The sequence below is a fragment of the Camelina sativa genome, chromosome 19, assembly GCF_000633955.1.
Source record: "Camelina sativa cultivar DH55 chromosome 19, Cs, whole genome shotgun sequence".
In the NCBI taxonomy this organism is placed as follows: Eukaryota; Viridiplantae; Streptophyta; class Magnoliopsida; order Brassicales; family Brassicaceae; genus Camelina; species Camelina sativa.
Window position 1 is genome coordinate 19,533,171 of NC_025703.1, and position 26,050 is coordinate 19,559,220.

At 35.2% G+C, this 26,050-nt stretch overlaps 1 protein-coding gene and 1 pseudogene across 1 annotated transcript; one reads left to right on the forward strand and one right to left on the reverse strand.

The window, feature by feature from the left end:
* LOC104766707 (chaperonin CPN60, mitochondrial-like) lies at nucleotides 9,502-11,253 on the forward strand. The gene is made up of 6 exons (XM_010490644.2): nucleotides 9,502-9,677; nucleotides 9,895-9,999; nucleotides 10,227-10,355; nucleotides 10,474-10,573; nucleotides 10,668-10,934; nucleotides 11,026-11,253. Exons 1-4 carry the CDS (start codon nucleotides 9,645-9,647, stop codon nucleotides 10,528-10,530), a joined length of 324 nt encoding a protein of 107 aa, XP_010488946.1. The 5' UTR covers nucleotides 9,502-9,644; the 3' UTR covers nucleotides 10,531-10,573; nucleotides 10,668-10,934; nucleotides 11,026-11,253.
* On the reverse strand, nucleotides 12,432-17,772 carry LOC104767994 (annotated as a pseudogene).

A 26,050-nucleotide genomic window follows, 5' to 3' on the forward strand; every position in this document is an offset into this window, starting at 1 on the left:
CTTGATTCCACGATCACACTTTGCCTTTACCTGCATCACAAACACAAATTGCAATGCATGAGTATTTTATAAACACTCGGTAAGGCAATCCTCCCATCTACTGGGCTATACACACAAGCAATAGAGATACTCTAACCATCAAGCAACAATCAACAAACAAACCAGGCTCTACATCGACCGACACAAGGCTTGCATCGACCGACACCAACAGGGACAAGCATCGACCGACACAAGGTATGCATCGGTCGACACAAGGTTCACTTGCATTGACCGATACTTCCACTTGCATCGATCGACGCATGCTCGACAATACGCGGAAACCCTAGTTGCATCGACCGACGCCTCCACATGGTATCGACCGATGCTCCTAGGTCAAGCCGCGCGTCCTCGCACTGCATCGACCGACGCACATAGTGCATCGACCGACGCACATGCCGATCATCGTTTTTCCCCGAAGCTTCTCGCCGGATCTCTGTTCCTGCAAACAAAAGAATCGATCCCAAGCCACAAGAAAGCTTCCTAACGCCTCATACAACATTCTAACAAGCCTAACAACACATAAACAAACAGATCAGAGAATCTCCAGCTTAGATAAGCCATGGTCATGCACTTACCTTTGCCAAGAAGTTTCTGAACCTTAAACAATCAAGAACACGCTCCTAGGAAGCTCCTACAACGATCCCAGCTACAAATCTCTACAGGAAACGCCTCCAAACACCAGAAATCACCAAGAACGCTCAAGAACACTCAAGAACACTTTTTATCCCTTCTTTTCTCTCAAAAATGGCTGAACTCGTCGAATGAGACAAAAACACGACTTAAGGGTTTTCCCTAACCCAAAACGCAGCGTTTAACTTAAACTCGTCCGCAGAAAACAACCTTGCATCGACTGATGCACATAGTGCATCGACCGAAGCAATCGCTAAACCGGGATTTCGGTTCGCGGATGTTATCGACCTATAGCTTTATGCAATGTTCTTTATAAAATAGTATCCAAATGCTTGGTGCAACGGCTGAAACTACACCTAAATGACATTATCTCAGATGCACAGGCCGCTTTTATCCCAGGACGTATTATCCAAGACAATGTGATGATCGCACACGAAGTCATGCATTCCTTAAAAGTGAGAAAACGAGTGTCACAGAATTATATGGCTGTGAAGACAGATGTAAGTAAAGCTTACGATAGAGTTGAATGGAACTTCCTTGAAACAACCATGAAACTTTTTGGCTTCTGCGACAAATGGATAAAGTGGATCATGGTGGTGGTGACATCAGTAAATGACTCTGTTTTGATTAATGGGGCTCCCTATGGACACTTTAAACCAACTAGAGGTATAAGGCAAGGTGATCCATTGTCACCTTACCTATTCATCCTCTGCTCCGATATTCTTAGCCATTTAATCTCATCAAGTGAACGAGAAGGTATACTCCAGGGTATTCGAATTGGTAATGGTGCTCCAAGTATCACGCATTTCCAGTTTGCGGACGAATACTTATTCTTTTGTCGTGCAAATAGGAAAAACAGCCAAGCTTTGAAAGATATATTTGACATCTATGAATACTATTCTGGTCAAAAGAATAATACTTCCAAATCAATGATCACCTTTGGCAGTCGAGTCTTCGGAAACACTCAAACTCGACTGAAGACAATTTTAGATATTCCAAACCATGGAGGAGGAGGCAAATACCTTGGTCTCCCTGAACAGTTTGGTCGCAAGAAGAGAGAAATGTTCTAATATATTGTGGACAGAGTGAAACAACGCACCTCGAGGTGGACTGCAAAAAAACTATCTCCTGCAGGTAAAGATATCATGTTGAATTTAGTAGCTCTTTCTATGCCAGTCTATACTATGTCTTGTTTCAAGTTGCCACTAGGAATTACATCCGAAATAGAATCTCTTCTAATACAATTTTGGTGGGAAAAGAATTCAAACCAACGTAGCATTCCATGGATCGCCTGGAAAAAATTACAAACACCAAAGAAAGAAGGGGGCTTAGGATTCAGGGATTTAGCAAAATTTAACGATGCCCTTTTGGCTAAGCAGGCCTGGCGTTTAATCCAATATCCTAACTAGCTCTTTGCACGGATCATGAAAAATAGATACGATAGAGATGAGTCTATTCTAGATGCAAAAGCACGAAAAAACCAATCATATGGTTGGTCTTCGATCTTAGTTGGATTAGACCTCCTAAAGAAAGGATCACGCTACATTGTGGGGGATGGTAAAACTATACGTTTAGGGGTAGATAACTTTATAAACACACATCCACCTAGACCAGTTCACACCATAACATCACAATCCCCCATGCCCCTAGAGAGTGTTATCTCCAATAGTGGTGGTTTTAGATCATGGGACACACAAAAATTATCTTCATTGGTCCAACAGGCAGAGCAAGATTTCATTCAAAAAATTTATCTCTCTCAAGAAGAACAACCTGACAAACTTATTTGGAACTATACACGTTCAGGTGCTTACACGGTTAAATAAGGATACTAGTTTATCACACACTATCCTTTCGACCCAGGAGTAGCACCCAATATACCACATGGATCGGTGGAACTAAAGAACAAGATTTGGAAACTACAACTTCTTCCAAAGATAAAACACTATCTCTGGCGCATTGTTTTAAGAGCTATACCAACCAAAACAAGACTGCGAACAAGAGGCATGAATATTGACCCGTTATGTCCAAGATGTCACCAAATCGAGGAAACCATTCACCATGCATTGTTTTCACGTCCTTTTGCCCAAATGGCTTGAAGAGATTTTCAATTACTTCTTCTCTAAATATCAATAATCTACCATTGACTGCAGAGGATACTATCACTCAACTTATATCTTTCTCTTCCCAGAATGACAATACTTTCGATTCTATCATGCCTTTTATTCTACTATGGCGTATGTGGAAAGCAAGGAACAACCAGGTTTTTAATAACTTCTGTGAAAGTATATCTAAAACAGTTTTACAGGCGAAGTCAAACACAAAGGAATGGATTACAAATTTAAAACCTTTGGTGATCAAAAAGACTGCATCAAGAACGAATAACATCACTTGGTTACCTCCAAAACATATGTGCCTTAAATGTAACTTTGATGCAAGTTATGATATAAACACTCAACAGGCAATAAGTGGCTGGATTTTTAGGAATCATCAAGGTGAAGCTAAGGTATGGGGTGCAACAAGACTAAGTCATGCTGGATCACCTTTAGAAGCTGAAACAAAAAGTCTCCTAGTTGCAATACAACAAGCCTGGATATGAGGATACCATTTGGTGGTTTTTGAAGGAGATTGTGAAGTCCTCATCAAATTGGTTAACGGTCAAATCTCAGATGCTTCCTTAACAAATCTCCTCAACGACATAAGAGTTTGGTCTTCTAAATTACACAAAGTTTCCTTTGTTTTCACAAAGAGAGAATGTAATAGAGTAGCACATGTCTTAGCTAAATTTGGATGTACTAATAAGCAATATTACTCTAACTTTGTATTAACGCCAGATTGTCTAATTAACACTCTCTGTAAAGATTTTCCTTAATCAATATATATCATTTGTGGAAAAAAAAAGTCTACTGTGTGATCTAGAGTCTCTGTAGATTCGACCCCTAGAGTATTACAACTGCAAGGCTGTTAGTACCATTAGGGTATTACAATTTGAGCATATCTCTTCTCTCGTCGAGGTCATAATCTCTTTATATTCAAATTAAACTCTTTGTTTGTCGCTTTACTCTTATTTCCGCAGATATGGAGTGGCTTGGAACCAGTGAGCTCTATCTGTTCCTTAGTGGCCTACGTCCACAATGTAAGTCGTCGGTAGGATCATATAAATGAAGTCAGTAACAGATATGAATGGAATCATATTAGCAGAGATCATATGAATGAAATCATATTAACACTGATGTTATTTTTGGTAGACATGGTTAAGGGTTTCTCAGAAGCTTCACACAACAAGTCAAGTGGTCCTAGGTGCAATCGGGGGTTATGTTTACTCCACCTTATGGTATGTAACTTGGAATTCACTTGTTCTTGAAGCCTTTACCTCATCATTCTCAATACAAGTAGCTATCTTTCTGGTTGTTGCTATGTTTGCTACTTAACTGGTTTACAGATGAAAGACTGATAATTATCAGTACTTAGAATGTATAAGGAATGCATTTGTTTCTTCTTGTAATTGAATTGAGGTGAGGTTTGGATCCAAATTGAATGGACTGATGTTTGCTTATAGTCCCTCAGCCATCTACTTTGGTGACATGTCACNCACAAGGAACCAGCAACAGGACACAAGGAACCAGCAACAGGACACAAGGAACCTAGCAACCTAGCAAGTTGCAATGCATAAAGACCCAACTCTAGCAACCTAGCAATGCCAGACAACATCCAATCGAGTCCCTAGAACATCCTCCGCTTCATTGTCTTGATTCCACGATCACACTTTGCCTTTACCTGCATCACAAACACAAATTGCAATGCATGAGTATTTTATAAACACTCGGTAAGGCAATCCTCCCATCTAGTGGGCTATACACACAAACAATAGAGATACTCTAACCATCAAGCAACAATCAACAAACAAACCAGGCTCTACATCGACCGACACAAGGCTTGCATCGACCGACACCAACAGGGACAAGCATCGACCGACACAAGGTATGCATCGGTCGACACAAGGTTCACTTGCATTGACCGATACTTCCACTTGCATCGATCGACGCATGCTCGACAATACGCGGAAACCCTAGTTGCATCGACCGACGCCTCCACATGGCATCGACCGATGCTCCTAGGTCAAGCCGCGCGTCCTCGCACTGCATCGACCGACGCACATAGTGCATCGACCGACGCACATGCCGATCATCGTTTTTCCCCGAAGCTTCTCGCCGGATCTCTGTTCCTGCAAACAAAAGAATCGATCCCAAGCCACAAGAAAGCTTCCTAACGCCTCATACAACATTCTAACAAGCCTAACAACACATAAACAAACAGATCAGAGAATCTCCAGCTTAGATAAGCCATGGTCATGCACTTACCTTTGCCAAGAAGTTTCTGAACCTTAAACAATCAAGAACACGCTCCTAGGAAGCTCCTACAACGATCCCAGCTACAAATCTCTACAGGAAACGCCTCCAAACACCAGAAATCACCAAGAACGCTCAAGAACACTCAAGAACACTTTTTATCCCTTCTTTTCTCTCAAAAATGGCTGAACTCGTCGAATGAGACAAAAACACGACTTAAGGGTTTTCCCTAACCCAAAACGCAGCGTTTAACTTAAACTCGTCCGCAGAAAACAACCTTGCATCGACTGATGCACATAGTGCATCGACCGAAGCAATCGCTAAACCGGGATTTCGGTTCGCGGATGTTATCGACCTATAGCTTTATGCAATGTTCTTTATAAAATAGTATCCAAATGCTTGGTGCAACGGCTGAAACTACACCTAAATGACATTATCTCAGATGCACAGGCCGCTTTTATCCCAGGACGTATTATCCAAGACAATGTGATGATCGCACACGAAGTCATGCATTCCTTAAAAGTGAGAAAACGAGTGTCACAGAATTATATGGCTGTGAAGACAGATGTAAGTAAAGCTTACGATAGAGTTGAATGGAACTTCCTTGAAACAACCATGAAACTTTTTGGCTTCTGCGACAAATGGATAAAGTGGATCATGGTGGTGGTGACATCAGTAAATGACTCTGTTTTGATTAATGGGGCTCCCTATGGACACTTTAAACCAACTAGAGGTATAAGGCAAGGTGATCCATTGTCACCTTACCTATTCATCCTCTGCTCCGATATTCTTAGCCATTTAATCTCATCAAGTGAACGAGAAGGTATACTCCAGGGTATTCGAATTGGTAATGGTGCTCCAAGTATCACGCATTTCCAGTTTGCGGACGAATACTTATTCTTTTGTCGTGCAAATAGGAAAAACAGCCAAGCTTTGAAAGATATATTTGACATCTATGAATACTATTCTGGTCAAAAGAATAATACTTCCAAATCAATGATCACCTTTGGCAGTCGAGTCTTCGGAAACACTCAAACTCGACTGAAGACAATTTTAGATATTCCAAACCATGGAGGAGGAGGCAAATACCTTGGTCTCCCTGAACAGTTTGGTCGCAAGAAGAGAGAAATGTTCTAATATATTGTGGACAGAGTGAAACAACGCACCTCGAGGTGGACTGCAAAAAAACTATCTCCTGCAGGTAAAGATATCATGTTGAATTTAGTAGCTCTTTCTATGCCAGTCTATACTATGTCTTGTTTCAAGTTGCCACTAGGAATTACATCCGAAATAGAATCTCTTCTAATACAATTTTGGTGGGAAAAGAATTCAAACCAACGTAGCATTCCATGGATCGCCTGGAAAAAATTACAAACACCAAAGAAAGAAGGGGGCTTAGGATTCAGGGATTTAGCAAAATTTAACGATGCCCTTTTGGCTAAGCAGGCCTGGCGTTTAATCCAATATCCTAACTAGCTCTTTGCACGGATCATGAAAAATAGATACGATAGAGATGAGTCTATTCTAGATGCAAAAGCACGAAAAAACCAATCATATGGTTGGTCTTCGATCTTAGTTGGATTAGACCTCCTAAAGAAAGGATCACGCTACATTGTGGGGGATGGTAAAACTATACGTTTAGGGGTAGATAACTTTATAAACACACATCCACCTAGACCAGTTCACACCATAACATCACAATCCCCCATGCCCCTAGAGAGTGTTATCTCCAATAGTGGTGGTTTTAGATCATGGGACACACAAAAATTATCTTCATTGGTCCAACAGGCAGAGCAAGATTTCATTCAAAAAATTTATCTCTCTCAAGAAGAACAACCTGACAAACTTATTTGGAACTATACACGTTCAGGTGCTTACACGGTTAAATAAGGATACTAGTTTATCACACACTATCCTTTCGACCCAGGAGTAGCACCCAATATACCACATGGATCGGTGGAACTAAAGAACAAGATTTGGAAACTACAACTTCTTCCAAAGATAAAACACTATCTCTGGCGCATTGTTTTAAGAGCTATACCAACCAAAACAAGACTGCGAACAAGAGGCATGAATATTGACCCGTTATGTCCAAGATGTCACCAAATCGAGGAAACCATTCACCATGCATTGTTTTCACGTCCTTTTGCCCAAATGGCTTGAAGAGATTTTCAATTACTTCTTCTCTAAATATCAATAATCTACCATTGACTGCAGAGGATACTATCACTCAACTTATATCTTTCTCTTCCCAGAATGACAATACTTTCGATTCTATCATGCCTTTTATTCTACTATGGCGTATGTGGAAAGCAAGGAACAACCAGGTTTTTAATAACTTCTGTGAAAGTATATCTAAAACAGTTTTACAGGCGAAGTCAAACACAAAGGAATGGATTACAAATTTAAAACCTTTGGTGATCAAAAAGACTGCATCAAGAACGAATAACATCACTTGGTTACCTCCAAAACATATGTGCCTTAAATGTAACTTTGATGCAAGTTATGATATAAACACTCAACAGGCAATAAGTGGCTGGATTTTTAGGAATCATCAAGGTGAAGCTAAGGTATGGGGTGCAACAAGACTAAGTCATGCTGGATCACCTTTAGAAGCTGAAACAAAAAGTCTCCTAGTTGCAATACAACAAGCCTGGATATGAGGATACCATTTGGTGGTTTTTGAAGGAGATTGTGAAGTCCTCATCAAATTGGTTAACGGTCAAATCTCAGATGCTTCCTTAACAAATCTCCTCAACGACATAAGAGTTTGGTCTTCTAAATTACACAAAGTTTCCTTTGTTTTCACAAAGAGAGAATGTAATAGAGTAGCACATGTCTTAGCTAAATTTGGATGTACTAATAAGCAATATTACTCTAACTTTGTATTAACGCCAGATTGTCTAATTAACACTCTCTGTAAAGATTTTCCTTAATCAATATATATCATTTGTGGAAAAAAAAAGTCTACTGTGTGATCTAGAGTCTCTGTAGATTCGACCCCTAGAGTATTACAACTGCAAGGCTGTTAGTACCATTAGGGTATTACAATTTGAGCATATCTCTTCTCTCGTCGAGGTCATAATCTCTTTATATTCAAATTAAACTCTTTGTTTGTCGCTTTACTCTTATTTCCGCAGATATGGAGTGGCTTGGAACCAGTGAGCTCTATCTGTTCCTTAGTGGCCTACGTCCACAATGTAAGTCGTCGGTAGGATCATATAAATGAAGTCAGTAACAGATATGAATGGAATCATATTAGCAGAGATCATATGAATGAAATCATATTAACACTGATGTTATTTTTGGTAGACATGGTTAAGGGTTTCTCAGAAGCTTCACACAACAAGTCAAGTGGTCCTAGGTGCAATCGGGGGTTATGTTTACTCCACCTTATGGTATGTAACTTGGAATTCACTTGTTCTTGAAGCCTTTACCTCATCATTCTCAATACAAGTAGCTATCTTTCTGGTTGTTGCTATGTTTGCTACTTAACTGGTTTACAGATGAAAGACTGATAATTATCAGTACTTAGAATGTATAAGGAATGCATTTGTTTCTTCTTGTAATTGAATTGAGGTGAGGTTTGGATCCAAATTGAATGGACTGATGTTTGCTTATAGTCCCTCAGCCATCTACTTTGGTGACATGTCACATGTCACGGTTCTGATCATTTTAGTTTGCCTTCCATTATATTGTTGGTTTTAATTTGCTTTTATATCCTTCAAGCAAACAAACTGCTTTTAAGATGACCCATTATATTGTTGGTTATGCTAGCACTTTGATCTCTTCTCTTATACTTTTTTACTCTCTCTTCCACAATTAGTTGATCTTCCTCCTATCAATTTGCTTATGCAGATAATATTTTTTATCTTCAAATAATATTTTTTTCGAAAAATAAGAACTCCAATAAGAAGTCTACCAATGGGGAGGATAATTTTAATTAATATTTTAAAGTTCTTATTTTATAAAAAGTACATGATATATTTTTAAACAAATATAAGAGACTCAAAAATATATACTATCATTGGACTTGCTCTTAGGGCTTGTTTCGGTTGTCAATAACCAATATTCCAAAACCCCGGTTAACAATAATCGGGAAACCGAACTGTATAGGTGAATCCTACCAAATTAAAACAAACCAAGGCAGATAAATCTAACTGAACCAAATCAGAGCAAAAACCGAAAAAGAAAGTATAGATGGCCTTCTCATAAGCTAAATCCGAGTATAATTTAGGTGGGCTGTCGACGTGAACTTGATAAAGTACAAAAGAAAGATAAACCGAGTTGTAATTAGCAATGGTTTATTAGTTTGACCCCAATCATTAACGTTGTTAGACCATTTGGAACTGTGAGATCCATTTAATTTTAGGATTTAAAATTTAAATCAAAAATAGTACAAAATAACACTGGATACTCTTTTTTGGAACTTTTGGATCTCTTTTTTTTTTTATGTTTTAAAACACCATACGTGTCACTGTATTGTTGGATGACGCAGAGCTATTAGGAAAAAAAAGCATTTGGCCCGTGTTTCTCTCTCTCTTCCTCTCTCTGTGTCCGACAAGCCTTCACGAAATCGGAAGCCAATGGAGGATAAATTGGCTCGTCGGAGTCTTCTATCCACCGGAGATGATGGTCACGATCGGCGATGAGACGTTCAGGGTGAGCAAATCCGCGATTTTCGTTCAGCAAATTAGGGTTATTTGAATCAATAACCAGTGTCTGTATGTGTTATTAGGCATGAATGTGAGATTATGGGATCCAACCATTGGGTTTACTAGGCAATGAGGGATTGAATCGATCTGGGTTTTTTTATCTTCAAATCTATTTGCTGTATCCCGATTTTGCTAACGGTTTCGTTGTTGTTCTTTGTTCTCAGGATGAGCTGGAGCAGGAACTATTCAGCCTAAGAAAATTAAGTTTGGTGTTGAAGCTCGAGCTTTTGATGCTTAAGGGTGTTAAAGATCTTGCAATGGGTCCAAAGGTACTCTTGTTGTTTTCTATCCTACTCTACTGTGAATTGATTTGGACATAAATTGGTTAGGAGGTTTATGTCTATTGCAAAATCTGTCATTTCCTTTAGAGACATGTGATTTGTGTGACCGGTTTATTCTATATCTTCTTTTACTCTTGTATCAGTTTCTATTATCTCAATAACAGTTTGATCTAAGCATCAATGTGACTGGCTTTTCTGTATTTCTAATTTTGAAGGGACGTAATGTTGTGATTGAGCAAAGTCGGGGTGCTCCTAAAGTGATAAAAGATGGTGTGACAGTTGCCAAAAGCATTGAAAAGCAAGAACGTTGGTGCCAGGTTGGTTTTGAGGAAAGATGTGAGCAGGTTGGTTTTTCTCATAACACCCTGATCACTTAGTTGACAAAATTTTATTATTGATAATCACATGAATTGAAGATGTAAAATAGTCATCCATCTAATTGTTTTGTATTGCAATTAACAGATTAGGTCAGCAATTGAACTGAGCACCTCATATTATGACAAGGAGAAACTGCAATAACGGTTAGCTAAGCTAAGCTCTCTGGAGGTGTTTCAGTTTGAAGGTTAGTCCATTATTAATTGTTTCTGTTGTCTCATAATCATAGCAGCCTGGTTAGTAAGTGTCGTGTTATAAATTCTGGAGCTAATTGTGTGTAGATTGGAGGAGTATGTGAAGCTGAAGCTGGTGAGAAGAAAGACAGAGTGACAGATGCTTTGAATGCCACTAAAGCAGCTCTTGAAGAGGGAAGTTTGCTAGGTATGTCTCCTCTGGTGAAGAAATAGTATCATCATCGTCATCAGGTGCTTCTATATATATACGATACGAGGGTCACAAATTTGTCAGCAACTAAAAACAACATCAACACAGTCTCTTAACACTTGTTCTTCGTCTTCCTGGAGAACCATCCGTGTATCTCCGATCAGGTTATCTTATCATCCTTCTCTCTCTCTTTTTCAATTTTATCTCTCTCTTACTCCGTCGTTGATGATTCTCATATGTGTTGCTTGCTTCTAGAGTCCCATCGATTCATCTCTGGTCCAAGCAAAGACGACGATTCTCCTGAAGGACGAAGATGCTATTCAGCAATGATATTTTCATATAGTATTTCAATTTAGTATTTCTTAATCATATAGTATTCGTACATGTAAAGATAATACGAAGAATGTAAGTGTCGGGCGCGCTCTCATATCGTTAAAAGTTTATAATATTAATGTCTCACAGCACCTCATGTGGACGGTACCACAGCTCCACTTCTAGCCAATTATATACTGGTAAAAGTATAAAGCAGTGCAACCAATTATTATAACCAACAGTAGTAAAACTCATGTAATTTTTCTTTCGGAATGATACCTACAAAAATATCTAACTGTTTGCAATACACGGTCCAATGGATCACGATAGACGGCTTAATTCACAATACATTAATTTAGATTCAACCTTGGTACCCAGTCCAACTTAAATCGCTCATGAATAATGAAAGTTGGATATTTCGATTAGACACAAAAAAAGAATTATATAATATTAATACACATAGTCAAGAGGGGGTAATAAAATGTGGTAGGGACAGGATGAAAGGGATCGAACACAAAATTTAAAGTCGCATAGTGTCACTCACATGCATGATGAAGCGTAAAACTGTAAGTGTCATCTGCTGATTAGTAGCAGACACAAGTTTCTGTTCGACAGATAGTGACTTCTTCTTGGATACCATATTTAGCAAGATTCTCTTACTATAATTAGCAAATTACTTATTTTTCTGTCAAACTTATTACTCTTGCTTCATTTTATTTCATTTCTATCGATTTATTACGAGTATTCTCTTCTTTCTTTTGTTAAATTGAAAATGCGACATTGCAACCACTCAATCGAATTCAACGACAGATGAATTCTGCGTTGATAACGACTTTTTGGAAGAAAAGAAAGTAACCTCTTTAGTTTTGTTTTTAGTTAGTTTATCGTATCATGGGTAGACACGTTCTCTTTAAACTTTAGTTGATATTAAGTTCGAAATATTATTTGCATAAGTTAGAAACGTTATTATGTGTTACCAACTAGCCGATCACTAACTTCAGTTTTGTCTTTAAATTAGTTCTACAAATTTTTTGATCCGGATAATATATATGTTTTTTCTAAGTTTCAGTATGGTATTACGTTTTGAACTTTTTTATTTTTCTTTTGTTTGGGGATTTACTGCATGTATTAACAACAAGTGTTTAAAATTTAGGACAAAGTACTCAATTTTTCAGCTGTAAAAAAAGTTGGTGCGTCAGAAAAAGACGTTTGTTTTCAACCTTTCATTAAAACGCTAACACAATCATACAATGACTTTGTTGACAATTCGCTTGAGCATAAACATATCAAATTTAAAAAATGTGAAGAAAAGAATTGATCGAAATCATCAAAAAATAATAATGGAGTTTTCAACATTTTGGAAGATCACTTGGAGGAGGAAGAATTGACTGGTTTGGGCCTTTACCATTTTCAGCCAAGAAAGCCATCTTCAGTCCCCATGTTGTGTGTACCTCTAAATGGCAATGCATAAACCAAATAGTCAAATTGTTACAATGTATGAAAATGACTATTTGAATTAATATAAACCATTTTCATACATTGTAACAATTTGATTAATTATGGATATTACTATGTAATATGTACTAATACTAGTATCATATTTGATTTTGTTAGATAATTAGACAAAATGTACCTCCATTATCTTTTCGGAATCTGATCGTCGCCCAACCACCAGAAGGTACACCGATGGTGTTCCTCTCCACCGGATCAACAAGATTAAACTTCTAATTAGGATCTTTCTTGGAATTGTAATTCCCAGTTCCTAAACTAACCACAAAGAAGTTAAACGGCGCCACATTGCCGGTATCTTGCAAAACAACTTGCACTGTTGAATTGTATGGAAGCTTGTAAAGCTTTGTAGCCTTCATGGTTGCTAAATTCAAAGGCGGTTTTCCGGTCAAATCGAAAAACTGTCTTGGTTTACCAGGGAAATCGGTTGTGTATACTCCGGTTAGGTTAAAGTAATGCGCTTCAAGCAAAGCTGTTGTAGGCACGACGACACGTGAGAAGTTTCAGGCTTTACAGCTGTGACACCGGTTGTTTCCTAACCCAACGGTAAACAACAGATCGTGATCAACGGTGATCGGAACGTTAGCCGGATACGTGTTTGAACTGAGACTCCGAAGAGAACTGACGAACGAGTTTGCAACAGAAGTAGCGTTTTGAGGCGGCGGCGAAGTAGTTTTGGTGGGTGTGGCAGAGAGCGTGCCAGAGTAATACGGTAGCGGTTGCGGTGCTGTTGTCGACGGCAACGACGGCGGAATCTTGGAAAGGAGTGGCGGGGATCAGGTATTGGCCAGATGGACGAGCAGCGGAGACTAACGCGGTTGTTGTTTCACCAGATCGATTAGGATCGTGTCGGTGTTGAAAGGTTTGACGTAAACAGCGTCAACTTCCACGACGGTAAAACAATGGCCGGCGATTTTAAAGAAGAGCTCTTCGTTCATTGCTGCGTTTATTAGTCGTAGCCTGTACGTTTTCCCGCTTTCTACCGCTAATTTGAAATTACCTTTGTTGATATATAATAAATAATATTAGATCATAATTTTATAGTGAATTCAACTTGCTATATTAATCAAAACATATGTAAGTTTGCTTCGAAATCGAATTTATAAATTTACCTTGAGACGGACAATTTGGAACGAGACTGGGATGGCCGTTAATGACATGAGCATATGAGATATTAGACCATGAGTACTCTCCTGATTTCTCTTTTATACTTGCTTTTATACTTGGTGAAGCACTTTGAGCAACCCTTAAGAATCGCGACGTGGCTCATTGTGAATGGCTGATCAAAAAATATAAAAGAAATTTTTTTTTTCTCCTCATTTTTGCTTCTTTCTTCCCCGAGTCTGTCTCTTCTCATCACACACAAAACAGCGAATCGCCACCATTGATACAGCAAACCGGAAAATCAGTGGATTCGGCGACCTACCTCCTTCTGCGACATCGACGGCTGCGGTTACTTCTGATGGCTCTTATGTGAACGGTGAGGTCCACCGGGAGACGAATCAGACAAAGAAGGTTTGTATTCTCATCACTTAATTATTGATCTCGTTGTTAATGTTAGAGCTTAGGTAAAATTCGATTTGATTGTGAGAGTGGGTACTGTTTGATGTTTAATTGGTTTGTGATTTTTATGGAGGGTTTACGGGTTGGAGCTTAAATCGATTATTTGTCTGATTTACGACAGATTTCCTTGTGTTGTGTGAGGTTGAAGCTTTGTGTTTTAGATTGTAAAGGGATGAACTGTCTTTGTGTTTTAGATTGTATAATCATGCTTAAACTCTCCTAGTAGAACAAACAATAACACTTTACGATATGGTGCTTTACAAGACAGTGAACTTTTGTTGTATAGGGTTTAACCGTTTCTTGTTTTTTTTGTATTATGATATTGGTTGTTTTTTTAAGTCGATTTTGTTTGTTTCATCTTTTTATTTTCATTGTAGAAGATGGTTACCTTCGGGAAGAAGCTCAAGGAACGGAGCATTCAAGAATGGCAAGGGTAATTTCTTTATATACTATTCGACACGGTTATGATGTTTATGCTTACTAATGTGAATCATGGTCTCTCTCTCTTGTAGATATTACATCAATTACAAACTGATGAAGAGATCTAGGTGAAGCAGAACAGTCCTAGTTCTGGTATTGTCTTTATCTCACAACTGTTGTCCTGTATTTACAGTGGTCTCTCTTTAGAATCAATAGATGCCTTTTAAATGGATCTTATATGCTATATTGGATCTCTTTGTCTTTGGTTTTACTTGAAAGGAGTTGGAATAAGGACAAAGCACACACTTGTCCTATAAAGCAAAGGAATGTTACTGTCTAGTAAACTGGATTTGTGTAACAACTGAAAAGGCTTGTATTAAAAGGGAAAATGCCCTGAAGAGTAGATTCACTTCGATGTTAGCTTTTGCAGGTGGAGGACTTGCAGAACTTGGCAGTCCAAGTTTTACCCCTCATATGCTTACAGTAAATGCCGGTGAGGTATACCAAGCGAGAGCGGAGGAACTAGAGGCAGATCTGGCGGGATGAGTGTATCCCTTGCTGGACCTGATGGTCGTGACAACAACACAAGCTTCTAACATCTCATTCGGTGGATCAGCGGAAGATCCAAAGGCTAGATACGGGCTCAACAAGCCTGTTGTTATTCAACCACAACTTTTCGCATGAGCCAAGTACTAACACAACGAATCTGACATCGAGGTTCCAAGCTGATGATTTGATGGAGTGACTTCCCTGACATTGATCAACCATGATCTTGATTTGATGTCTTTTGATTTGTTTAGAGTGTAATGGTATTTTTTTTTTCTCAGATTGTAGCTGGTTTTCGTAAACAGAGATGTGTAGTTGCAGCTATGTCAAAAGTTATTATAATTGGTGTGTTCTCAAACTCTCTATTTCAATCTATAATAATATAATATGTTCACTGAACTAGCATATTGTGTATCTAGGCTACTTTATAGTTTAATGTACTAGTAGTATATGTATCAACACAGTAATACTATAAGAATACTCTTTGATCACATATTTCATACTATGGAAGAGAGTTTACAAATAATAGATCGATAATTATCGATCAAAGTTCCATCACGGATAAGGATCAAAGTTCCATCACGGAGAAGGAAGCGGAACTTCTCATATCGATTTATCGTTTTCTACACGGCAACAAATCTAAATAATATGATGGGCAATCGAAATGACGTTCAAGATGCACAAATGCATGATCGTTTGAAAAAAAGACTTGATTGAGCATATTTGGCAAAAATTTGGTGCAATCCAACAAGAAATTTTATTCCGAATTTTGTAAAATATGTTTAATATTCTGAATTTTGTATCTTATGTTTAATATTCCAAATTTTGTAAAATATGTTTAATATTCTGAATTCTATAAAATTTTATTGTTTTCTATTTAATGTAATATAAATTAAATAATTTTTTTATTCATGATAGATTAGTAAAATTTGATAATTAATTAATAAAATTTAAAGAAAAATTATTTAAATGATGAGCAACCTTCTTTAGGTTACTCTAGTGGAGGGATGATTTTGTTTAAATTCTAAGTGGATTGCTTTAATTATTTTAGTATTAATTATATGATTAATTAATCCTTGAGCAATTTGAGATGGGTGCTGGAGTAATGATGCTCTTAGGTGCTAAACCGGATTTTAATTCTTCGTTAACAACCATTTCGGTAACAGATTTCCACCACTCACCCTATAATAAGAATATCAAATTGTTAACCAAATTTTTTAATGAAAATTAACGCTTAGTATCATAATTAACTGATTGTAATTAATTATTATGATAATACGCTTAATCATAAGGATCTGATTGTAATTAATAATAATACCTAGTTTGATGACTTCTTCTCTGTGTGGTTTAGGGAACGGGTAAGGTAGACCCGGTTTAGGTAGAATCACGATGGCACCATGAACCGTAGTTCGGAGCCAGAGAACATGTGCATGCAACCAGAGCGTACCACGTTGCCCCGTGACCGTACCGTAAAATTGTACATGTAGCTATGACCCGGTTTGATTGGACATTGCGTTATGTAAGCAGGTCCGTCACCCCAACCGGTTCTAAATTGTCTTATCCCATGCCTTAAACCAATATTTTAGGTCGATTTGGTGAGTTTCGAAAAAATAAGGGATGAAAGTTTTATATATATGTTTCTTAAAAAGTCAGGCATGCTCACCAATGGATAGAGACGTTATACTTGACGTTGTTAACGACGTTAACGAGAACTGTATCGTCTTCATTAGCGTAAATTGTTGGTCCGGGGAATTTACCGTTAACGGTAACGATCTGCTTCGTCGAACAGAGCCGCGTTACTTGTTTGGTTACCACCTGTACGTAGTATTAGATAATTACGTTTTAGTACTCTTTGTTTGATAAAATCCACACCAAACTCCTACACGTTAAAACCTTTAAAACGCAAAGGCCATGCACTATAATCATCAGCTATTACTATGGCCAAATGACTTGTCTTATATGGGTTCTATTCTTGCAGTAAGGAAGCACTAAGAAGTAAAGTTTACCGGACCATTGAACTACCTTGTACGAAAAGGTGGTCTTTGGATACAAAGTAAGAATCAGATGATGCCATAACAGAGCGCTTGATCTGTATTTTAGTCTTGATCAGTTATCAACCATTGACATTGTTAATTTAGATCCTAGTGTCTTGGAAATCCCTAAGGAACTGGTCGCTGCTTTCTCGTAGACTTCCATATGAGACTGAAGAAAGTGTTAGTTGATTAGATGTTGAAATGGTTTTTAGTTCTCTTTCTGCTTACCAAACTTGATGTCTGATTGTGATCCGTTTAAAAGGAGTGTTCATCTGACTTTGTGTTTTTGATTTGGCAGATTGAATCATTCCATACCTTTTGCTACCGTAGATGCTTTATCTGGTGTTCATCATGCTGAAGTACCGAGCTTTGGTGCGTGTTTACTTCTCAGATTGAATTTTGTATTTGGTATTTAAAGCTTCTTACTAAAGCTGCTGATATGTTAGTTTGATGAGTTAATTGTTTGATACATTTTTCAAACATAATTACGAGAATGATACATTCACTATTTATAATTAGAGAAACCCACATGTGACACTGTTAGTCTGTTTTTCCTTCCTTTTTTTACATTCAACAGTCTTATTAATTACATTTGCTGCCATTATACCTTTTTCTCCATATTTCTTGATTTCTCAAATAATTATTGATAAAATTTTTTTAGAAATCTTCTTAGATACACAAAAATCTATATTTTTTCTTTATAATTTGATATGAAATTTGTTTAATAATTTTTAAATATATTATATACATCTTTTGTATTCGTACACATTTTTAAGTGTACAGATGTGTGTACACATAATTAAGTGTACAGATGTCTGTACACCTTTTAAGTGTACAGATGTTTAGACACAAGTGTACAGATGTAATTTTTACAAAACCATTGCAGTACACACATTTGAAACCCTAATTATCAAACAAATTACATTTGTACACTTAATAATGTGTACAAACATCTATACACATTATAAGGTGTATAAACATTTGTACACTTAAAAAGTGCACGGATACAAAAATGTAAAAAATATTTAATATTGTTAAATAAAATCATCAAATAAAATGCATATCAAATTATAAAGAAAAAACATAGATTTTTTTATGTGGAAAAAATTTGGAAACAAAAGATATATTAATAAATATTTGAATAATTAGGAAAAGAGGAATGTGATGAAAAAACGAAAAAAAATAATCATATACAGAAAGAGAAAGAGAGAGAGAGAAATAAACGTAAAAAGAAAAAAAAATCCAAAAACAAGGAGACCCTTACTCGTAATTTTGTACATTTGAACCCAACCCCACATTTTGTCTATCTCACACCATTTGTATTACACAAACAGTACATATGGGGGATTTTTCTAATTTTAAATAGTAATTGTACTTTAAAACCTATTATGTTTCCGAAATGTATTGTTTTGATAAGAAACCCTAGTTTGATTTGGGGTAACTATATATTTTGTGCTCTATAGGATATATGCATCGATTAAAAGGCTTAATTCTGGATTAGTACTGTTGGAGATCAAAATGTGAGGTGTTTCCTACATCAAAGGAGATCTATAAGATGTTGGGGTGTAATGATGCAACGTCGAAACTCTTTGCTGCGTTCATGGAATTGGTGGTGAGAAACACAAAGACACTAGAGCGGATGGTGGTTGTATGGTAGTTACTTTAACGATGCACAGTGGTTTGAAGAGATGCTTCAGATGGTTGAAACGATTTATCACAACAATGTCTCCATTGTGCTCAAACGAAGCAATTGCTAAAAATATTTGCATCATTGTGTGTTGTTATTTAGTCTTTAGTATTCATACAACATTTTATAATATACTCATGTGTCTAAGTAACCAAAATTTACAATCAAAATCTCAAGCATTGAAATTATTGAAATAAGTGTACCAGACCAAACCAACTGATATGATGGATATGAAGTAAGAACCACTTGATGCAATCAACTAATCTACTTACACTTATACTTATATGCAGCAACAACTTGGTCTCATGATCGGCATTCTATTGTTAATCAATTGTTTAAACCATAATGTACAATGTTAGAAATACAAATAAGAAAACAACATTAACAACATTGATCTTCATCAAAACTATAGTTTCCAGTACGCAATTCGCGAAGAAGAGAGAGTACTCGCTTGGTGACGTTATCGAATAGGAATGATCGAACTGAGAGCAGTTGCGGAAGGTGCTGACTAAGACGCTGAGATGGCAAAATAAGTGCTGACTTCAATAGTTATATAAATAATTGGCAGCTAAATTATGTAAATCTTTGGTAGTCTAGTGGTAACAACCTCGAGATCGAGCGAAACCCTAGATTATGCATCCTCAATTCCAACTGTGCTGACTAAGACGCTGAGATGGCAAAATAAGTGCTGACCTCAATAGTTATATAAATAATTGGCAGTTAAATTTTGTAAATCTTTGATAGTCTAGTATCAACTATGTCCTTTATCTATTCACCTTCCGCAACCGCTATTTAAGTTTTCATTTAGTATTTAAGATATAAAATATAACCCGATAATTCATTTACAATGTCGCGAGTATTTCTAACCCAAATCTGAATCCCTGAATTTCAAGGTTATTTTTTTAATTGACCCGATTCGGAAATAATTCTGTACTTCTCTTTTATTAATATAGAGATGTAGACTCTACCCTTGTATGCATATAATTGAAAAGAAAAAAAAAAGAAAAAAAAAAAACAAGAAACCAGAACGAAATCAAACCAGCTTTCAATTAGACATAAAGTACGAGAGTATCATCAAATTAGGGAATGGCTAAGAAAAGCTTGATATATAACAAGTACTGGCTTTCAAAAAGCCTTACACATAACCAACAACCAAATGAGAGAACCAAACTATATAAGACGAATTCAAACGCATCTAGTTCCAAAAAAAACTAGACTTATTGACCAAACAACAATTAGAAAGTTATTATTGTGTAGATAGTTCCAACTTTTACTGAATAAGCTCTTCCGGATTGATGAAACTCACGGTTCCCAAGAAATACTGCACATCAACACAAACAGAAGTATAACGTTCATATGGATCGAATACGTCGGTGAAACTGTCGCATTGAGGACTTAGTATCTAACCAGAAAATCTCCTTCCCTCTTGGGCTTGTAGGAACGAGTCTGGGTTCCAGTTTAGCTTTCCCCAAGAAGGGCCATTCGCCCTTCTTTTTTTCTCGTCTCAGTGAAGGAGGCCGTTACGCGTCCTCGTGCGAAGACCACATCCCCGATACTCTTGCAAAAAGAGAGGTCTGTAATATGGTGGTAACTCATGAATAATAAAATAGTTATAGAGTCCCATCCTTGTTCATTCTTCATGATACATATGTCGAATCGAGAGCCATCGGTTCTATTGGGAGATGAAGAACCGGAGATCGACCGAGATTGACGGTCGAGATGACAAACCCGAATATGGAAATCAAGAAGATATTATTCTAGAAGAATCTAAAACATATTACAAATAAATGTTAATATTGGCTTAGGAAGTTTAGCATTATCACAAATGTATAAATATATATAGTTTACATTTATCCTTATCTTAGTTTAGGAAACTTATATCTATATAAGAGAATATATCTTGTACAATTATGATTATGAGAGTCTAATATAATTCTTCCTTTTAACACATTATGTGTCTTTACTCATCAATTTATCAACGGATTTTAAATATGAATCGATGGGATTTGTTCTGTGATGGTGATTCTTAAGCCGATAACGTATGGCTCATCGCGTGTATCCATGGTGTTGAAGATTGATGGTGATGATGTTTCACCAAGTTTATCCTAATTATGGGTTTATTGCTTAAGCGAGCACAACCTAAGGAATTGAATCTATGACTGAGTATAAATGCCACGAAGATGACTCTACGGCCGAGTATAAACATTGTTGATGACCCTACGGCTGGGCATAAACATCGATGATGACTCGAAGGACGGGTATAAAGCTGTTATTTTGAAGATATGTCCAATCTCATCCGTGTTACCATGTATGAGCTTGCCGGGGATATTGGGAGATGAAGAATCAGAGATCGATGGTCGAGATGACAAACCCGAATATGGAAATCAAGAAGATATTATTCTAGAAGAATCTAGAACATATTAGATAAATGTTAATATTTGTTTAGGAAGTTTAGCACTATCACGAATGTATAAATATATATAGTTTACATTTATCCTTATCTTATTTTAGGAAACTCATATCTATATAAGAGAATGTATCTTACACAATTATGATTATATGACTCTAATATAATTCTCTTTAACACATTATGTGTCTTTACTCTCATCAATTTATCAGGTTCCCTCAGGAAGTGGTTGGCGAATGACAAGAGAGACATCACCATCATAATTCATCATCTGAATGGACATATGGTCCACTTCTGTGATTTGGTCTCCAAGGTAAATTGGAGAGAACACTTCACTTTCCAGATTTAAGCTCATCACAAAAAGCTCTCGGTTGACGTTCCAAGCCGCATAATAGATGACTCCATCTTTGCACATCCCTGATTTACTATTAATCGGCAAATGAGGATCCCCACAACTTATCCCTCTCCATGAGGGTGATTTTCCTTTAAGTGAGAAAACTTGAGGCATTACAAGAACTTCACGAAGTGTCTTCTCCACGTGCACACACAAGACCTTAATCTAGTGAGAAGATTTTAGGCATCCCAAGAAAAACGATGTATCTTTGCCGCGGAAGTTCTTTTGTAGCTCTGGTAACCTCAGAGACTTCCCCGTGAAGAAGTTACAAATTTGGACTAAGTCGTACTAAGCCTTACTAAGCTGTACTAAGCATTTTTTTTTTTTTTGGTGATTTTAGGAAACTTAAAATTGTGTTTTCAGTTTATATTGGTTAATAATTGAACTTTTTGTTCTTAAACCGGAGTTGTATGGTTCACTCAGGGTTCTTTTATTAATTACTTGCCATATATTATTCTCTTTATAATAAAACAGAAATACACAACATTGTTTTGTAGACTATATAATTTTAATAAGTTAGTTATAAATATGTTATAAATTAATTGATTACAAGTTAAATAGTGGGTGCAACTTTAATTTATTTCCAAAAATCATAAAGAAAATATTCTAAAAAATCATTTAATATCATCTAACTTGCCATATTAATTTTCTTTATTAAATTATTCATATATATTAAAATCTTTTGATATCTAACTTAACATATTAATTTGTTAATTATCATTATACTTCACCTCTCATTTTTATATATGAGTCTATTTTGTGAAACAAATAAATTATCATATTATTTATTATAATAAAAAAATAGTTTTATTTCCGAATATAAAATAAGTTGAATTTTTAAAAACAAGTATAAATTGTTCAATCTATAAAATATTCAAGCTTTAGTAATATTATTCTTTAAAAATAATATCTATTGAATTAAAAATTTTACTGAGTAACGAGTCAAAATTTGAATATTTAAATTCAATTTCATATTTTTTTGTTGAATTTTATAGTTTTATATAATATAATAAACTTTAAATAATTTATTTTGAAATCTTTTTAAAATATTGAAACTTGATATAAAAGTTAGAAACTATAAACACTTTAAATTGATTTGTTATAGAAATGACAATAATATGTCACTATAATTTGAAAGAATTAAAAAAAACCAAGTATATTAAAACAAAAAGTATAATAACTCGCTTTTTAAAAACCAAATTTACAAAATCATGTATTATAATGACATTCAAGTCATGATGTAGAATATGCATTGTTGAAATAACTTCACATACATAAACTAATACAACATATTAAAATTTTATTTTAAAATATAAAATATACAAAATTTTGTATAAAATAAAATTTAACCAGTGTTATAGCACATGTACTTATCTAAAATCATTAACAATATAAAACTTACAAAATATGTGTCTTTTTTCAAGCCATCATATTTAGCAAAAAATCTTTTTAAAACAATCACATAAATTATAATATATTTTATATAAAATTTATAATATAAATAAAATGAATTTCAACCCGTGCTCTAGCACGGGTCTTAATCTAGTATAGACTTTATACTAGAAGTCAAAAATGGGGATGCGTACGTACCACATAACATTTTTTCTTTGCTTGTCCTTGTATGTTATCTTATTATATAAAATTTAGTTTTCAATGTTATTAATTCATATAATCGTAACATTTTTCAGATTATATCCATAATATTTTCACACGTGTGAAAATAAATTTTATTTAAAAATTATAGGAAAAATACTAAAAATTCTAAAAATAAAAATATTGCAATTAATTTTTTTTTAAAGTATATAAAACCAAAAGTAATCTATTATATAACTAAATCTATTAGAAAATTTTTCTAATAAGAAAAATATGCTAAATTTAATTGCAATTATTATTTGTTATAAAGAGATTGTAAAACAATAAGTTTATACATCCATCCATATTTTCTTTTTACTTTATTTTTTACAGCATATTTCTTTTTACTTAAATTAAATGTCTCTCTCTTTTGTTTAAGCACCAATTTAAATTAAAACATGTGTTTTAAACAAAATTTTAATCTGATTTTTTTGAACAATAATTCAGGATACACTAACAAATTTCCCAAATATGGCAAAAAATGAAAATAAAATTAACATAAATATGGCATAATACCGGAACAAGGTGTCCCGAGGAGACATTTCCGATACGAAGAGTGGCTTCCCATAAGACCAGAGATGCGGAGAGAGTTATAGCATAATATTATTTAGAACATTTTTTCTAACCAATATAATAAAAAAATGCAGAATATGAATGGTCATAATATACTTAATAAACAGAAATCATGCATAAATATTTGATAAAATGAAGGGAAAAAAAAAACCTAGAAGATCTAATATATTGACAGATTAGTGAGAAATAAGTACATCTTTCAAAAGTGTCAAAAGAGTGTGACAAACAGAGTAAAATTTTCTGTAACATCCGTCTATATAATCATGATATGTATGTTTTGGATTTTCATACATTTTATCAAGAGTTGAGCGATAGTCTCTTCTTCTTCTTTTGTGAAGAGTTCTTGATTTAAAATAGCTTGTTATGATTATCTAATTAAAACAAAATCTGAGATTGCGTTGGAGTTCTTTTGTTGTTTTTTATTTCAATTTTGAGAAAAGAAAACAAAAAGCTATTTAGAACTTTGAATCAGAGAGTGAAAATGAGAGCAAGCAATTGGGGTTTGACCTCAAAGTCAAAACGGTTAATGATGCCAATTGTGATTCTCTTCTTGTGGGATCAGATTTGTGTTCAGTTTGTCTCGAGTCGTTAGTTAACAATAATGATGATCATCTAACATTTTTAATACTTAAATATGATCACAAGTTTCATTTTGGTAATCTCTTTTTTGTACACAAAATAATTTTATTTTATTTTCTGAAATTTTCATTTGAAAAAGGAAATAATTCATTAATGTGTAATATAAAATGCCTCCCTTTTTAGTTCGTTTGCAGAGCTCCTTAATTTCTCAAGTGTTGAAGATAGCTTTTTCGGCTTTTTGTTGTAAATAATACGTACTTTGAAAGAATTAATTTTCAGGGATTGTTATTTATGATGTGATATGTTAGGCCATTTTTTAAAAAAAAAATCTTTCATTTCTTTGTATGTTCGAACAATTATATACGGGTTTTAGACGACCTAAATTGTCTAAAGATATTTTAATTAGGATTATTTACCTAATCAGTGTAAGCTAGTTTGCAGCATAAGTTAATAGTACTTTTAATTTCATTTTATATCATAAATCATTCAGTATCACGAGTTTAATTAGTTTTGATGTTTTATGTGTTATTGTTTTTTCATAAAGACATCTAAAATTTTTTTGTGTTCACATGGTTTCTTTGTGTACGTATTGTATTGGATCAGCTTTCAATGGAAAGAGTTAATGCAATACCCAAACTGTAGGAAAATAGAACTAGGTCAATGGCGTTATTGCAAACGGTAGTGTTCGTTCGATCCCAGGTTTCAATGATGAGGATTGGATTATTGTAGAAGAAGAAGAAACTGATCCAGGATTCTTCACTGATTTGTTAACATTTGATTATGGTGTTAAACTAGATGAATGATGTCATTCAACAAAAACGATGCTTGTCTTAATTACAATTGACCTCATCTAAAATATTTAACATATCGTTTTTCTTTAATGCTAAAAGCCTAAAACCACATTTTCATGGATGTTTGGTTAACTAGGTCATGTGTAGAGTATTCTTTGTATCCTGTTTCGTGTATCTTGTAGACTTTATGAACGCTTAGGACAGCTCTATTCTTTCGGGTAATATTTACATCAACTGGGGCTTACATTTATACTCTTTACATATGTTCTACAGATGCAACGGTTCTCTGTTAGTTGATAATCAGAGGTTTATATGGTTTCTCGACGTCACAACTTAGAGTGACCATTCAACGACTAAGAGTTCAAATCTACAATTAGAATTTTTAAAAATCTAATGTATGTGAGCGTATAAACGTTTAGAAGATACATATAAGGGTTATATTGCATATTACTTTTGAATTCATATGATTAATCTGCATTTTTTTAGAAATAGAAGTTAGAAGTTGCCAAAAAATGGTATTTTGCGCAAAATCCTTTCTTTTACGACAAAAATTAGCTTTATAAGATTAATTCAAAATAGGCAATTCTGAAGAAGACATATCTTGGGGAAAATATTACATTTTCTTTTTCTTCTTTATTGATAAATAAAAATTCACTTATTTTTCCAAAAAAAAAGGAAAAATTATACATGTTTTTTTTCTCAATGACAAAAATAAACCATGGAGGGGAGATAAGTCCAATCCACCAACCCAAAAAAAAGAAGATAAAGTCCAGCCCAAGCCCAAAAAGCCCTTCTGATATACTCTTATAGACATTAAAAGCAAAATTATCTATC